Source organism: Mus caroli, unplaced genomic scaffold (genome assembly GCF_978045245.1).
Source record: "Mus caroli unplaced genomic scaffold, Mus_caroli_1 scaffold_14, whole genome shotgun sequence".
Lineage (NCBI taxonomy): Eukaryota > Metazoa > Chordata > Mammalia > Rodentia > Muridae > Mus > Mus caroli.
The window spans coordinates 98879769-98895814 of record NW_028227269.1 but is presented as its reverse complement, the minus strand read 5'-3'; the positions used below and the strand labels follow the sequence as shown (position 1 = coordinate 98895814).

The window sequence follows — 16046 nt, the reverse complement described above, 5'->3', positions numbered from 1 at the left end:
ATGGTCATGCCTTCAGTCTTTGCTCCAGACTTTGTCTCTGTAACTCCTTCCATGGGTATTTTATTCCCCCTTCTAAGAAGGATTGAAGTGTCCACACTTTGGTCTTCCTTCTTCTTGAGTTTCATGTGTTTTGCAAATTGTATCTTGGGTATTCTGAGCTTCTGGGCTAATATCAGTGAGTGCATATCATGTGTGTTTGATACTGCCCATTCGTATTGTGGCTCTACAGAGTGGCACAGCCATGGAGGACATCTCTGGGACTTGCTGCTGCATGCCTTTGCCATGTCTGTCATGCTGGCGGCTGTGCCATGGAGTGACACTGTGTTTGCAGTGTGCTGTACTGGTTACTTACAACACTGATTGACGAAAACAACTTGAGGGAGGAAGGACTTGGTTTTTGGTTCATAGTTGCAAGCGATACAGACCTGCTCTCTCTCTCTCTCTCTCTCTCTCTCTCTCTCTCTCTCTCTGATAAAATAGCTCAAAGGATTATACCTGCATAGTAATTGTGGTTGTTCTCAGTAGACAAGACTGCAAGTGACATTGATGCTCTTCTCTAGACCCTTTCCAGTGTTATAAATCCAGCACCCTGTTTGGTCCCCAGAAGCCCAGGAGTTGGAACTTTGCTTCCTCTATGTATCAGTGGGAGGTGGAGCCTAATGAGAGGTTTTTGGGCCACTGTGAAGCTGCGAACCTCACTGGTGGGCTAATACCTTCTCATGTGATATTTTATTCTCCTTTGCTTTGTTTAATCACCACAAAGGCAATAGTTTCAAAGCAACCCCACCCTTCCTGACTGCCCTGTGGCAGGCCTTCCGCTTTCTACCCTGCTAGATTCCAGCACCAGGCTCTTGAATTCTCCAGTTTCCTAAACCATAAACAAACGAAAACTCTTTTTTATAAATTACCTACTATGGCTTGACTAACCTTGACTACCAACTAGATGGGATTTAGGATCACCTTAGGAACAAATATCTAGGCGGGCAGATATTTGTGTGTAGCCTGGGTTAACAGAGGTGGGAAGACTCCCCCTAAATATGGGTGGCACCATTCCATGGGCTGGAGCTCAGGGCTAAATAATACGGAGAAAGTGGGCTGAGAAGCGCATGCATCTCTCTCTGCTTCCTGGCAGCTGATGCCGTGTGACCATGTGACCATGTGACCATGTACCTTCTGCTCCTGCAGTCGTATTGAAAGACCCACAACGTGAGGACTCCCTCACATTCTGACTCAGGAGAGGCGACACCCCAAAATCACCCACAAGAAACGATCTTGCTGCAACTGCAAGAGGATTTTTATTCGAGAGCGTTCTCGGGCCCATGGTCATACACCACGCAGGGGTAGAGGACCATGGCGCCCCGAGTAGCTGAGTAAGGGGGTATTTAAAGGAAGAAACCACAATTCATGGAGGTGGGGAGGACGTTGTTGGAAAATACCAAAAATACCAGTTAAGAGTCACAAGGAAGTATAAAGTCACAAGTGTCAGGTTATCTCTCAAGACAGTTTCTAAGAGCCCCTAACAATCTAAGAGCCCCTAAAGATAGCACATTTGCATTGCAGGTTCCAGTAATGGTCAGGGTGCCATTCTTTGAATTGAACCCAGGAAGCGGGTAGGTGGAGGAATGTCGCTATCTGTTTTATGACCAGTACCTGTGAAGAAGTATTAAAAAAGTATAGCAAAGTAAAAACAAAATTCAAGGCTTTTGGGCCCAGGCTTGGGAGTGTAGCCTTTGTGGCTTAGTGCTCCAGGTACTGGTCATAAAACAGATAGCGACATTCCTCCACCTACCCGCTTCCTGGGTTCAATTCAAAGAATGGCACCCTGACCATTACTGGAACCTGCAATGCAAATGTGCTACCTTTAGGGGCTCTAGATTGTTAGGGGCTCTTAGAAACTGCCTTGAGAGATAACCTGACACTTGTGACTTTATACTTCCTTGTGACTCTTAACTGGTATTTTTGGTATTTTCCAACAACGCCCTCCCCACCTCCATGAATTGTGGTTTCTTCCTTTAAATATCCCCTTACTCAGCTACTCAGGGTGCCATGGTCCTCTACCCCTGCGTGGTGTATGACCATGGGCCCGAGAACGCTCTCGAATAAAAATCCTCTTGCAGTTGCAGCAAGACCGTTTCTTGTGGGTGATTTTGGGGTGTCGCCTCTCCTGAGTCAGAACGTGAGGGAGTCCTCACGTTGTGGGTCTTTCATTTGGTGCATTGGCCGGGAAACGCGACCACCCCTCACACCCGAGAACCGACTTGGAGGTATGGGGATCCCCTCTTGTGTGTGTGCAGGCCGGTGTCTCTGTTTTGAGTGTCTGTTTTCTGAAACGAACATTGGAACATGTGCTTGTTGTGTTGGGTTGTTTGTGTCTTGTCCTATGTTTCTGAAGCATGGCGAAGTCTGAGTTCGGATCCATCTGAGTTTATTAAATTTGTGTCTTGGTTTTCGGGTTGCGAGATCGTGGGTTCGAGTCCCACCTCGTGCCTTGGTTTTACACCTGGCAGAGTGAAATTTGTGTCTTGGTTTTCGGGTTGCGAGATCGTGGGTTCGAGTCCCACCTCGTGCCTTGGTTTTACACCTGGCAGAGTGAGGAACAAGTGTGCTTCTCTGGTTTTGGCCGTCTAGGTAGAAATGGATGCTGGTGTTTGTAGACGATGGGGTGATGGGGTCTGAAATGCGCGCGGGGTCGGTATTTGCAGCTGTCCTTTTGGGCCGTAAGGACCGGAGGACTGTGGTCGGCAGACGTGCTAGGAGGACCACAGGCTGTGGCCCTGGGGGACGCCCTGGGAGGTAAGGAGAGCCAGGGACGCCTGGCCGTCTCCGGATCGGTCAGAGGGACCGAGTTCTGTTGAAGCGGAAGCTTCCCCCTCCAAAATCGTCTAATTCTCTTGCCTGCTTGTAGAGGACAAGAAAGGGTCAAATGTGTCTGGATCTGTTGGTTTCTGTTTTATGTGTTTTTGTGTATGTGTTTAGAGCTATGTGAAAATCTAGAAAAGCAAAGGTAATTCTCATAGGTGCTTTATACCCTGACTAGAGATAGTTTACACCTGAGATGTGAGAGAATGGGTTTTGAGAAAAGCAGTACTCTCCGACTATCTGGGGATAATTTGGTAAAAAATAAAATAAAATAAACAGTATTAATTGGTCTTTGGGGCCCTGCACCTGTAGTTAGGAATCTAGTGTGGCTAGAGAAGCCCTGCTAGGAGCTGATTATAAACGCTGCTCTTATAAGGACCAGCAGCTTCTCAAGTTCTACAAAAATCTCTGTGCTTGTGATAATTAGATTCATCAGGTGACAAGGTGCTCCTCTCTTGAAATTACAGCTAGAAAAATTAAGAATTTTGTTTGGTTTAAATGAACAAATGTATGCGGCCATTTCATTTTTGTTTCTAAATAGTTTCAAAAGTATAAATATGTTTTTATATGTCTTGGTTATAGATTAGTGGCTCATAAGTTATTAGTTATGATTAAAAATTTGTAACATTGGTAACAAAAAGTTGACTTAAAACTGGTAACTCTGGGTTAGAGTAATTTAGAACTACAACATGCAGCATGAGACAATCCATGGGAACAGGTCTCTAAAGATACGCCTAAATTGAGTAATATTCTATGTAATTCTTATCCTAGAAATCCGATTTATAAAAGATAAGATTTAGGGTAGTGTCTTTTTGAAATATTGGCAGCTACACCTTCTTGTGTTTGTGTGCAGGAACAGGCCACCAAAATTTGTAGCAAGTAATGTTTTTGGAGTTCATTTTTAAAGAAAAAACTAGATTGTTTTCACTGTTAAAATTGGGTTTTGCTACTCAAAATTGTGGTTGTACTCTTATGTTACAAGAGAAATTAAAGGTTTCTCCCAAATCGCAGCCACCAGCCAATTCGGCTCCTCCAAAATCTATGAAGCCTCCTGAGTGGCCTAGTCCACAACCTTCCCCTTATCCACAGCCTCAACCCCAGCTGCCGAGGGAACCCTAAACCCCTCGGGGTGTTGAGAGACGGACCACTGCTGGTACATGGAGCTGCAGAGCACAGAGTCTGGGCGGACTCTGGTGGACCCGCCCAAACTTTAAACCCTTCAGTACTGGTCATTTTCCTCTGCTAGTATTTATAACTGGAGAACTAACCACCCCCTTTCTCAGGATCCCCAATGCCTCACAGGGTTTGTAGAGTTCCTTATGTTCTCTCATCAGCCTACTTGAGATGATTGTCAACAGCTGTTGCAGATGCTCTTAACAACCAAAGAGCGAGAGAGAATTCTGTTAGAAGCTAGAAAAATGGCCCGGAAGCCAACAGCGGTTTACACAGCTACAAAATGAGATCAACATGGGATTCCTTTTGACTCGCCCCAGTTGCGAATGCAACATGGCTGAAGGTAAGGAGAGCTTGAAAATCTAACGCCAGGCTCTGGTCTCCAAGGTGCCTCAAGATGGGCCCACTAATTTGGCTAAGGTAAGAGGTAATGCAGGGGCCGATCGAACCTCCCTCAATGTTCCTTGAAAGACTTATGGAAGCCTTCAGGCAGTCCACTCCCTTTAATCTTACCTCGGAAGCCCAGAAGGCCTCAGTGGCCTGGCTGGCCTCCATAAGGCAGTTGGCCCCCGATATCAGAAAGAAGCTTCAGAGAAAAGAGGGAGACAGTTAGGCGATCTAGTGAAAGAGGCAGAGAAAGTATGTGTGAGAGAGAGAGACGGGAGGCAGAAGAAAGAGAAAACAGGAGGGATCGTAGACAAGAGAGAAATTTGACTAGAATCTTGGCCACAGTGATAGGAGAGAAAGAAAAAGACAGGATCTAGACAGGAAACCTGGGCAACTGAAGACCGAGCCTCAGCTAAAAAGACTCAGCTGTGTCAGACTGAAGTTACTTACTTGAGATACACCCTTCGAGACGGGAAGTAGTGGCTAACTACGCCAAGGCAAGTAAGAAAATTCTTGGGTACTTGCTGGCTTCTACAGACTCTAGACACCTGGGTTGGCGACCTTAGTTTCCCATTGTACCTCCTAACCAAGGAAGGGGAAGTGTTTGTGTGGATCCCAGATCACCTGAAAGCCTTTAGAAAAATAAAACAGGCCCTACTGATGGCCAGCCTTTGTCTGACCTAACCAAGCCTTTCACTCTTTATGTGGAAGAGAGATCAGGGGTCACCAGAGGAGTCCTTTCTCAGACTTTGGGACTTTAAAAAAGGCCAGTGGCTTACCTAACCAAGAAGTTACACCCTGTTGCCAGCGGGTGGTTTTCTTGCCTGTAAGCTATTATTGCCATAATCTGCTTGTCAAGGATGCTGATAAGCTCACTCTGGGACAGTAACTAGCTGTAATGGCATCCCACGCTCTTGAAAGCATTATCCAAAAGCCCCCTGACTGATGGATGACTACCAACGCTCCTGTGACACATCAGAACTTTTTGTTGACTGAACGAGTGACCTTCGCTTCATTCCACCTGCTGTCCCACTGCGTGAGACTGCACCTACTCATCAATGTGCTGAGAAACTGGTACTTGAGGGTTCGAGCTGGTACACTGATGACAGTAGCCTCGAGGTTAAAGGTAAGCAGAAGGCGGGGACAGCAGTATGGTGGTGGACAGAAAGCAAGTGATCTAGGCCAGCAGCCTCCCTGAAGAGACGTCGGCCCAGAAAGCTGAACTTGTGACTTTGAGACAAGGTCCATAAATGGCAAAAGAAAAGTCTACACTGACAGCAGGTATGCTTTTGCCACTGTACGGAGCAATATACAGACAAAGAGGGCTGTTGACATCTGCAGAGAAAGACCTAAGATGCTGTGGCTAAAGAAAATCAGATAGCAGATCTAACTGCCAAACAGGTGACTCAAGGAGCAATGATCCTGGCAGTCAAGGAGCCTAAAGATTATTATGACATCAGAGAGACCAGCTTTAGATACACCCCTGAGCACTATCAAGTTATGGACAGTATTTGACTCGCCTGGGGGCCAAGAAATTCAAAGGTGTGGTTAGGTCCTTTGACTGCTATGTTACAGGACTCTCTGACTTGACAGAAGAAATAGCCAAAAGCTGCAAGGCCTGTGCTATGACGAGGTAGAATTTACAGAAATTAAGCCAGCTAGATATTGCAACAAGTACTTGTTAGTGTTTATAGACACCGTTTCAAGATAGAAGCTTTTCCTACCAGGACTAAAGATCCTAAAAGAAATCTTCCCAAGGTAATGGACCTGCCTTTGTTGCCCAGGTAAATCAGGGACTGGCCAAGATATTAGAGATTAGTTAAAAGTTACATTGTGCATGCAGGCCCCAAAGCTCAGGACAGGTAGAGAGAATAAATAGAACCATTAAGAGACCCTTACCAAATTGACAGCGGAGACTGGCGCTAATGATTGGATAGCTCTCCTACCCTTTGCTCTTCAGGGTTAGAAACACCCCTGGACAGTTTAGACTGACCCCCTTATGAATTACTCTACAGGGGGCCCCCTCCACTGGTAAAAATAGCCTCTGTACATAGTGCTGACATGCTGCTTTCCCAGCCTTTGTTCTCTAGGCTCAAGGTGCTCCAGTGAGTGAGACAGCGAGCAAAAAGCAGCTCCAGAAGGCCTGCTCCAGAAGACCTGCTAGACATCTCCACGCAGAAAACCTTGAGCCTCGGATGGAAAGGCCCTTATCTTGTACTCTTGACCACCCTACTTTCTACCTTTATGGGACCCCTTTTGATTTTGCTTCTGCTTTTCATTATAGGTCCATGTGTGTTAAATAGGCAAGTCACCTTTATTAAAACAAGAATTAATGCAGTGTGGCTTTTAGTTTTGAGATAACAGTACCATGCCCTAAAGGATCAACTATGTCAGAGAGAAGATAGTGTCTAGTTCTAAGATTAGAACTATTAACTAGAAGAAGTGGGGAATGAAGAAGTATTAAAAAAGTATAGCAAAGTAAAAACAAAATTCAAGGCTTTTGGGCCCAGGCTTGGGAGTGTAGCCTTTGTGGCTTAGTGCTCCAGGTACTGGTCATAAAACAGATAGCGACATTCCTCCACCTACCCGCTTCCTGGGTTCAATTCAAAGAATGGCACCCTGACCATTACTGGAACCTGCAATGCAAATGTGCTACCTTTAGGGGCTCTAGATTGTTAGGGGCTCTTAGAAACTGCCTTGAGAGATAACCTGACACTTGTGACTTTATACTTCCTTGTGACTCTTAACTGGTATTTTTGGTATTTTCCAACAACGCCCTCCCCACCTCCATGAATTGTGGTTTCTTCCTTTAAATATCCCCTTACTCAGCTACTCAGGGCGCCATGGTCCTCTACCCCTGCGTGGTGTATGACCATGGGCCCGAGAACGCTCTCGAATAAAAATCCTCTTGCAGTTGCAGCAAGACCGTTTCTTGTGGGTGATTTTGGGGTGTCGCCTCTCCTGAGTCAGAACATGAGGGAGTCCTCACGTTGTGGGTCTTTCACCTGGAGCACTAAGCCACAAAGGCTACACTCCCAAGCCTGGGCCCAAAAGCCTCGAATTTTGTTTTTACTTTGCTATACTTTTTTAATACTTCTTCAGTATCTTCCCACAGTGGACTGTATCACCCCAAACTGTGAGCCAGAACAAACCCTTCCTCTCATAACTTGCTTCTGTCAGGTATGTTATCCCAGCCATGAGAGATAACCAACATGTTCAGTATCCCATGGTTTTGCTACAACAATTAAGGCAGAGACCACACCACAGACAGAGAGAGCTGTGCTCTCCAGGAGAAACAATGTCAGGGACAGTTTTTCTAACTGCCAGATGGACTCCATCAACCTGTGGACATTTCTGCTTTTCAAGAACACTACCAGCAGACATTGACTGTGTGCTTATGGTGCTTCAGGTTGCTCTGGCTAAGTGATTCAGGACCTCTCTGTCACGCACTGTATCCATGGGGTCACAGGCTCTGGGCCTTTGTATCATGGGTCCAAGAGTTCCTCAGGGAAGAGGGATGCAGTAGATATGACCATCTTCTGGGTGAACCCCAGGACCAGCAAGTGGGTGAGGCAGTGCTGGCACCCATAATCTGGAAGTGCGGTGTCTGCCAAGGTCACAGGCTTTCCAAAGGAGGATGCTCAGGCAAGAGGAGGACACTGTTGTGCTTCTCAAGCCTGCACAGCTGTGGGGCCACAATGACCTGCACCTGCAGAGAGGTGGGGAGGAGGAAGCCAGCTTAAAGGCCTTCTCTCCTCTCTCCTCTGTCTCTCCCCTCCAAAGCCCATTGTGAGGACAAATTGGATTTTTAATGCAATAAATCAGAGAGGCAATAGGGATACAAAGCTTCTTTGTTTCCCTTTTAATTAAATGCACTTTGGGAGCTGAGTTTGGTTTTGTTCATCTCCACCGAGAGAGATGAATAGAAAAGTCCTGAGTTGTCCCCATTAGCAACACAATATGGAATGGCCGCCTTAAGGTCCCTCTTCAGAGAGCGATGGGGGCAGACCACACTTCTAGCTGAGGGTGCCTCCCAGCCCAGGGTGATTCATGCATCCCTGGGGGACTCTCCATTTAAGGCTATGACACTTTCTCTTTGTGGAGAGAAACTGAGTGATTTATTCTGAGTCTTTTAACCAAAAATCGATTTTTTAAACAAGAAGAAACAGGAAAAAAAAACCCACTTTAGTGCTCTCAATTGGATTTAAAACTTATAAATCTCAGCTGTAGGCTGGAGTTTCTAGCTTTGGGGACACGTACATTCTCCTGATGGATCATTCCACAGCAGTGCTTGGCTTGGAAGGACCTTAACACCCCAAGGGGCACCTCCAGAAGGGTCCCAGGGAGGAGCCTGTCCCATTTTCAGTTTGGAAACAAGCCTGGGAAAGTCACACAGGTTCCTCACAGTGTGTCTCTAGTGTGGAGCAAAGCCGGAAATCATACCCTTACTGTCTATTGTGGAGGCCCAAGGCTGCTCAGACCCACAGCCTCCTGCAGGCCCAGGATGCTGTCACTGTCTGGGGTGAAACTCACATTTGCTGACTGTGTACAATGACTTTGATAGACCTTGGAAATCTTCTATATACAACTAATGCTTCTGGCCATTCATACTAATAAGCCACTTTTCATTGACTCACACCTTGACCTCAGGGCGTGGCTTTCATTGGCTCAGGCCTTAGTCATGTGACTCGTTTTGGCTGAGACATTAAGACATCTGTAGTGTGAACAGTCTAGAGCCATGGCTTGCATATATACCTTAATGGAATGCTTCTCTTGGGCTCCTCCTGAGCTACTGCAGAAAGAAGTTTGCACCGTGTGGGAGAGTGTTCTAGTCTGCCTTTCTACTGCTGTGAGAAACACTGTGACCAAAAGCAACTTGAGAAGAAAAGGGTTTAACATGGCTTATGCTTCTGGATTACAATTCATCATTTAGGGGAAATCAGGGAAGGAATCCAAGCAAGAATGGAGGCAGAAACAGTGGAGGAATCCTACTTCCTGACTTACTCCCTCCCTGGCTCATGCTCACTTAGCTTCTTACACAGCCCAGACCAACCTACCTAGGGATGGAGCTGCCCACAGCAGGCTGGGATCTATTAAAATAATTAGCAATGCCCCCCACAGAAAAATCTGATTGAGGAAATTGTCAGTCAAGGCTCCTTCTTCCCAGGTGACACTTGGCATTGTCAAACTGACAATAAAATCGAACCAGCAGCTGGGCGTGGTGGCGCACGCCTTTAATCCCAGCACTCGGGAGGCAGAGGCAGGCGGATTTCTGAGTTCGAGGCCAGCCTGGTCTACAAAGTGAGTTCCAGGACAGACAGCCAGGGCTATACAGAGAAACCCTGTCTCGAAAAACAAAACAAAACAAAACAAATCTAACCAGCAGAGAGGCTCCACAGAAAACATTTTTAGGCTTTCTGGTCCAGTCACCCCAGCGGATATCAGAATATGATCAAGAAGCCCTTGAGTGGACCAGCCTCACTCTGCAGGCAGAGGAACTTCTTCACAGAGCAGAGCCTCAGTTGTAGACTTGTGAAAAGTCCTAAGTCATTACACCTTAGGGTATTTTTGTTGTACAATAATAGACAGCCATTCACCCACAAATAATAATAGAGGCTTGACATAGCAATATGCTAAATAAGAGCTCTCCTGGGGCTGGAGAGATGGCTCAGAGGTTAAGAGCACTGACGGCTCTTCCAGAGCTTCTGAGTCAATTCCCAGCAACCACATGGTGGCTCACAACCATCTGTAATGGGATTCGATGCCCTCTTCTGGTGACAGCTTCTGGTCTGAAGACAGCTACAGTGTACTCTTATGCATAAGATAAATAAATCTTTTCTTTAAAAAAAAAGAGCTCTCTTGCTTTAAGGACATTAAGCACACTGCTGGTTTTTCCCTTTGGTGTTTGTAGCATCACTAGAAAAATCTATAGGCTATTTTCTTTCTTCCTTTTATATTTATTTATTTATTTATTTATTTATTTATTTATTTATTTATTTTGTGATGCTAGGAATAGAAGAATCAGGGCCTTGAACATAACAGGCAAGTTCTCTACCATCAGGCTACATCCAATCTCTTAAATGTTTGCTTGTACTGTGAACTATCAGTAGTACTTAGGTCAGTGACATAGCTGGTGTGTGTGTGTGTGTGTGTGTGTGTGTGTGTGTAGGTGGAGTCAGAGGGTCAGGAGTTCAAGGTCCTCCTCAGCTACATAATGAGTTTGAATTCATCCTGGGCTAGCTACATGAAACCCTGTCTTAATAGAACCAGACAATCAAACACCCAGACAAACGCCTAGTCCCACTCACCTTCCGTCATGCTGGAAGTGTTTCTGATATGTGCTGCCTTGGGTAGACTCCTTATGGCAGAGCGAAGACAGGACCTCAGGAGAAATGAGAGGGTCATCATACCATCCCGGAGTGAGCGACAGGGAACCTGTGCAGTGGAGGAAGGTAGAGGTTAGAAGCAGTTTCCCTATAGGCACAGAGTTGGTGTTGAATTCTGTGCCCTGGACTGTCCTAACACTTGGTGATGTCTGCATGCTCTTCGCCTGACCTGGGTGTCTTCCATGCCCCTCTGAGGCTTTTGTGTTCCACAGCGGCTGAGGATCTGGTCTCAGGAGAACAGCACGAGGCTCGGACAGAACCTCTCTGTTCTAACAACATTCTTTGAACTACTCTTTTGGGGCCAGAGCCACAGCTGACTAATGTTCTACTTGACTCTGAACTCTCTTCTCTCCCAGGTACCTGGCAGACAGAGACACAGCCTAGGCTTCTTCCACAGGCTCTGGAACACCGAATACAACCCAGATAGCACAACCTGAAATTCTCTCCACGGTCCAAGTAAAGGAGGGAATGGTATTTATAATCACAAATGAAACATCAGCTCCATTAGCTGTTTCCTGTTTTGATGTTTCGATGAGTTCTTAGAAAGTCCGAACTTGGTGGCTTTTGGCCCCCTCTACCTACAGTGATTTATTTGGGTTTTGGCAAATGAATAAATATTATGCATTTGAAATATAGAATATATTTTGAGGTTAAATGAAAAGTTTTAAAACTTGAGACTTGGGCAATCACTCGGTTGGTCTAGTGCTTGCTGTGCAAGTGTGAGGGCCTGAGACTGGGTCCAGCACCCACATAGAAAGCACACTCTGCTATGAGTGTGCTTGAAAGTGTGTGTTGCACTAGGGAGGTAGGGACAGGAGGAACCGTGGGATTTGCTGGCCAGCCAGTCCAATCAGTGAGCTTCAGGTTCAGCGAGAGACCTCGTCTGGGAAAACAAGGTGGAGAGAGTCCTTGAGTAGGATCTCCAACATTAACCTCTGGCCTCAATGCACACACTCGCCCATGTGCACACAACCCCCCCCCCTGCACACACGTGCCCATGTGTACACCCCACCCCACCCCCACCCCCATGCATGAATACCTGTGAATACGTATACCTCATATGAAGTTTAAATACAGAAATGGTCTTAAAGTTGTAGAAAATTATGCCTAGAAAGACATCTTGTAAATTAATTTTTCGTGTGGTACCGAGGGCTCAGATGGGTGAACTAACAGCACTGACCTCTGACCCACATCCTTTTTTATCCAAATAGGCTGTGTGCCTATTTAGATAAAAACATAAAAGCAAGTGTTTGTTGACTGACTGGCTGATTGCAGAGTGGAAGAAAGTATGGCTTGAGAGCAGTGTGTTACAGTGAGGAATTTAGATAAGTCTAATTTTCCATAACCCTTCCTATCAATCACAGCACTCAGGAGGCAGAGGCAGGTCTGAGTTCGAGGCCAGCCTGGTCTACAAAGTGAGTTCCAGAACAGTCAGGGCTATACAGAGAATCCCTGTCTCGAAACAAACAAACAAACAAACAAACACACACACAAAAGCAGTCTGAACAGGTCAGCTCATGGACTGCAAAGGGTGAGCGAGCGGACTGCAGAAGGGACACAGCTTCTGGGACAGGCAGAAGTGACACAGCTTCTGGGACAGGCCCTGTTTCGGGCTCCAGACATCCAGGCACCTTCCCCTCCAGAGGAGAGGTGTCTGCCTGGGAGGGCTCTGACCACCAGAGCAGGTGAGAGAGCCATCTTGTGTCCCTTGTCCCTTGGAGACCAGTCTGTGCAGGTGAGCGTGCAGACTGCAGAAGCAACACATCTTCTGGGACAGGCCCTGTTTCGGCCTTCATCTTCAGCCAGGAGGCAGGTCTGAATGACAGATATCTGTGCACCTTCCCTGCAAGAGGAGAGCTTGCCTGTAGAGAGTACTCTGACCACTGAGACTCAGGAGAGAGCTAGACTCCCAGGTCTACTGATAGAGGCTAACAGAATCACAGGAGGAACAAGCTCCAACCAGAGTCAACTATAATTAACTCCAGAGATTACCAGATGGCAAAAGGCAAATGTAAGAATCTTACTAACAGAAACCAAGACCACTCACCATCAGCAGAACCCAGCACTCCCACTTCAGCCAGTCCTGAATATCTCAACACACCCGAAAGGCAAGACTCGGATTTAAAATCATATCTCATGATGCTGGTAGAGGACATCAAGAAGGGCTTTAATAACTCACTTAAAGAAATACAGGAGAACACTGTTAAAGAGGTAGAAGTCCTTAAAGAATTACAGGAAAACACAACAAAAAACAGGTGATGGAATTGAACAAAACCATCCAAGACCTAAGAAGGGAAGTAGAAACAATAAAGAAAACCCAAAGTGAGACAATGCTGGAGATAGAAACCCTAGGAAAGAAATTTGGAACCATAGATGCAAGCATCAGCAACAGAATACAAGAGATGGAAGAGAGAATCTCAGGTGCAGAAGATTCCATAGAGAACATTGGCACAACAATCAAAGAAAATGCAAAATGCAAAAAGATCCTAACTCAAAATCCAGGAAATCCAGGACACAATGAGAAGACCAAACCTACAGATAATAGGAGTAGATGAGAATGAAGATTTTCAACTTAAAGGGACAGCAAATATCTTCAACAAAATTATAGGAGAAAACTTCCAAAACCTAAAGAAAGAGATGTCCATGAACATACAAGAAGCCTACAGAACTGCAAAGAGAATGGACCAGAAAAGAAATTCCACCCAACACATAATAATCAGAACAACAAATGCACTAAATAAAGATAGAATATTAAAAGCAGTAAGGGAAAAAGGTCAACTAACATATAAAGGCAGGCCTATTAGAATTACATCAGTCTTCTCACCAGAGACTATGAAAGCCAGAAGATCCTGGACAGATGTTATGCAGACCCTAAGAGAACACAAATGCCAGCCCAGGCTACTATACCCAGCCAAACTCTCAATTACCATAGATGGAGAAACCAAAGTATTCCATGACAAAACCAAATTCACACAATATCTTTCCATGAATCCAGCCCTTCAAAGGATAATAAAGGGAAAACACCAACACAAGGACAGAAACTATACCCTAGAAAAAGCATGAAAGTAATCCTTCACCAAACCTAAAAGAAGACAGCCGCAAGAACAGAACCCCAACTTTAACAACAAAAGTAACAGGAAGCAACAATTACTTTAATTTCTCTTAACATCAATGGACTCAATTCCCCAATAAAAAGACATAGACTAATAGACTGGCTACACAAACAGGACCCAACATTTTGTTGCTTACAGGAAACCCACCTCAGGGAAAAGGACAGACACTACCTCAGAGTGAAAGGCTGGAAAACAATTTTCCAAGCAAATGATCCAAAGAAACAAGCTGGAGTAGCCATTCTAATATCGAATAAAATTTATTTCCAACCCAAAGTTATCAAAAAGACAAGGAGGGGCACTTCATACTCATCAAAGGTAAAATCTTCCAAGAGGAACTCTCAATTCTGAATATCTATGCTCCAAATACAAGGGCAGCCACATTCATTAAAGAAACTTTAGTAAAGCTTAAAGCACACATTGCACCTCACACAATAATAGTGGGAGAGTTCAACACACCACTTTCATCAATGGACAGATCATGGAAACAAAAACTAAACAGGGACACAGTGAAACAAACAGAAGTTATGAAACAAATGAATTTAACAGATATCTACAGAACATTTTATCCTAAAACAAAAGGATATACCTTCTTCTCAGCGCCACATGGTACCTCCTCCAAAATTGACCATATAATTGGTCACAAAACAGGTGTCAACAGATAAAAAAAATTGAAATTATCCCATGCATCCTATCTGATCACCATGGACTAAGGTTGATCTTCAATAATAACATAAATAATAGAAAGCCAACATTCATGTGGAAACTGAACAACACTCTACTCAATGATTCCTTGGTAAAGGATGAAATAAAGAAAGAAATTAAAGACTTTTTAGAGTTTAATGAAAATGAAGCTGCAACATACCCAAACTTATGGGACATAATGAAGGCAGTCCTAAGAGGAAAACTCATAGCCCTGAGTGCCTTGAAAAAGAAACTAGAGAGAGCATACACTAACAGTCTGACAGCACACCTAGAAGCTCTAGAACTAAAGGAAGCAAATTCACCCAAGAGGAGTAGATGGCAGGAAATAATCAAACTCAGGGATGAAATCAACCAAGTGGAAAAAAAAGGAACTATTCAAAGAATCAACCAAACCATGAGCTGGTTCTTTGAGAAAATCAACAAGATAGATTAAACCCTTAGCTAGACTAACTAGAGGGCACAGAGACAGTATCCTAATTAACAAAATCAAAAATGAAAAAGGAGACATAACAACACAACCTGAGGAAATCCAAAAGATCATCAGATCCTACTACAAAAGGCTATACTCAACAAAACTAGAAAGCCTGGATGAAATGGACAACTTCCTAGACAGATACCAGATACCAAAGTTAAATCAGGATCAAATTAATGATCTAAACAGTCCCATTTTCCCTAAAGAAATAGAAGCAGTCATCAATAGTCTCCCAACCAAAAAAAGCCCAGGACCAGATGGGTTTAGTGCAGAGTTCTATCAAACCTTAAAAGACCTAATTCCAACTCTTCTCAAACTATTCCACAAAATAGAAGCAGAAGGTACTCTACCCAATTCATTCTATGAAGCCACAATTACTCTGATACCTAAACCACACAAAGATCCAACAAAGAAAGAGAATTTCAGACCAATTTCCCTTATGAATATCAGTGCAAAATACTCAATAAAATCCTCGCAAACTGAATCCAAGAACACGTCCATCATGATCAAGTAGGCTTCACCCCAGGGATGCAGGGATGGTTTAGTATACGAAAATCCATCAACGTAATCCACTATATAAACAAACTCAAAGATAAAAACCACATGATCATCTCATTAGATGCTGAGAAAGCATTTGACAAAATCCAACACCCCTTCATGATAAAAGTCTTGGAAAGATCAGGAATTCAAGGCCCATACCTAAACATAATAAAAGCAATATACAGCAAACCAGTAGCCAACATCAAGCTAAATGGAGAGAAACTCAAAGCAATCCCACTAAAATCAGGGACTAGACAAGGTTGTCCACTTTCTCCCTACCTATTAAATATAGTACTTGAAGTCCTAGCCAGAGCAATTTGACAACAAAAGGAGATCAAGGGGATACAAATTGGAAAGGAAGAAGTCAAAATATCACTATTTGCAAATAAAATGATAGGATATATAAGTGACCCT

General features: G+C 44.5%; 1 protein-coding gene across 3 annotated transcripts in view; it reads right to left on the bottom strand.

Annotated features, from left to right (window-relative positions):
- Positions 1 to 16046, bottom strand: part of Dglucy (D-glutamate cyclase) — a 95022-nt gene that overhangs the window by 42365 nt on the left and 36611 nt on the right. For all 3 annotated transcript variants that reach the window (XM_021178971.3, XM_021178972.3, XM_029484363.2), the window contains exon 2: positions 10728 to 10854. In XM_021178971.3, coding sequence (XP_021034630.1) covers positions 10728 to 10827 — 100 coding nt within the window. In that variant the 5' untranslated portion in view covers positions 10828 to 10854. The remainder of the gene's footprint in view (positions 1 to 10727; positions 10855 to 16046) is intronic.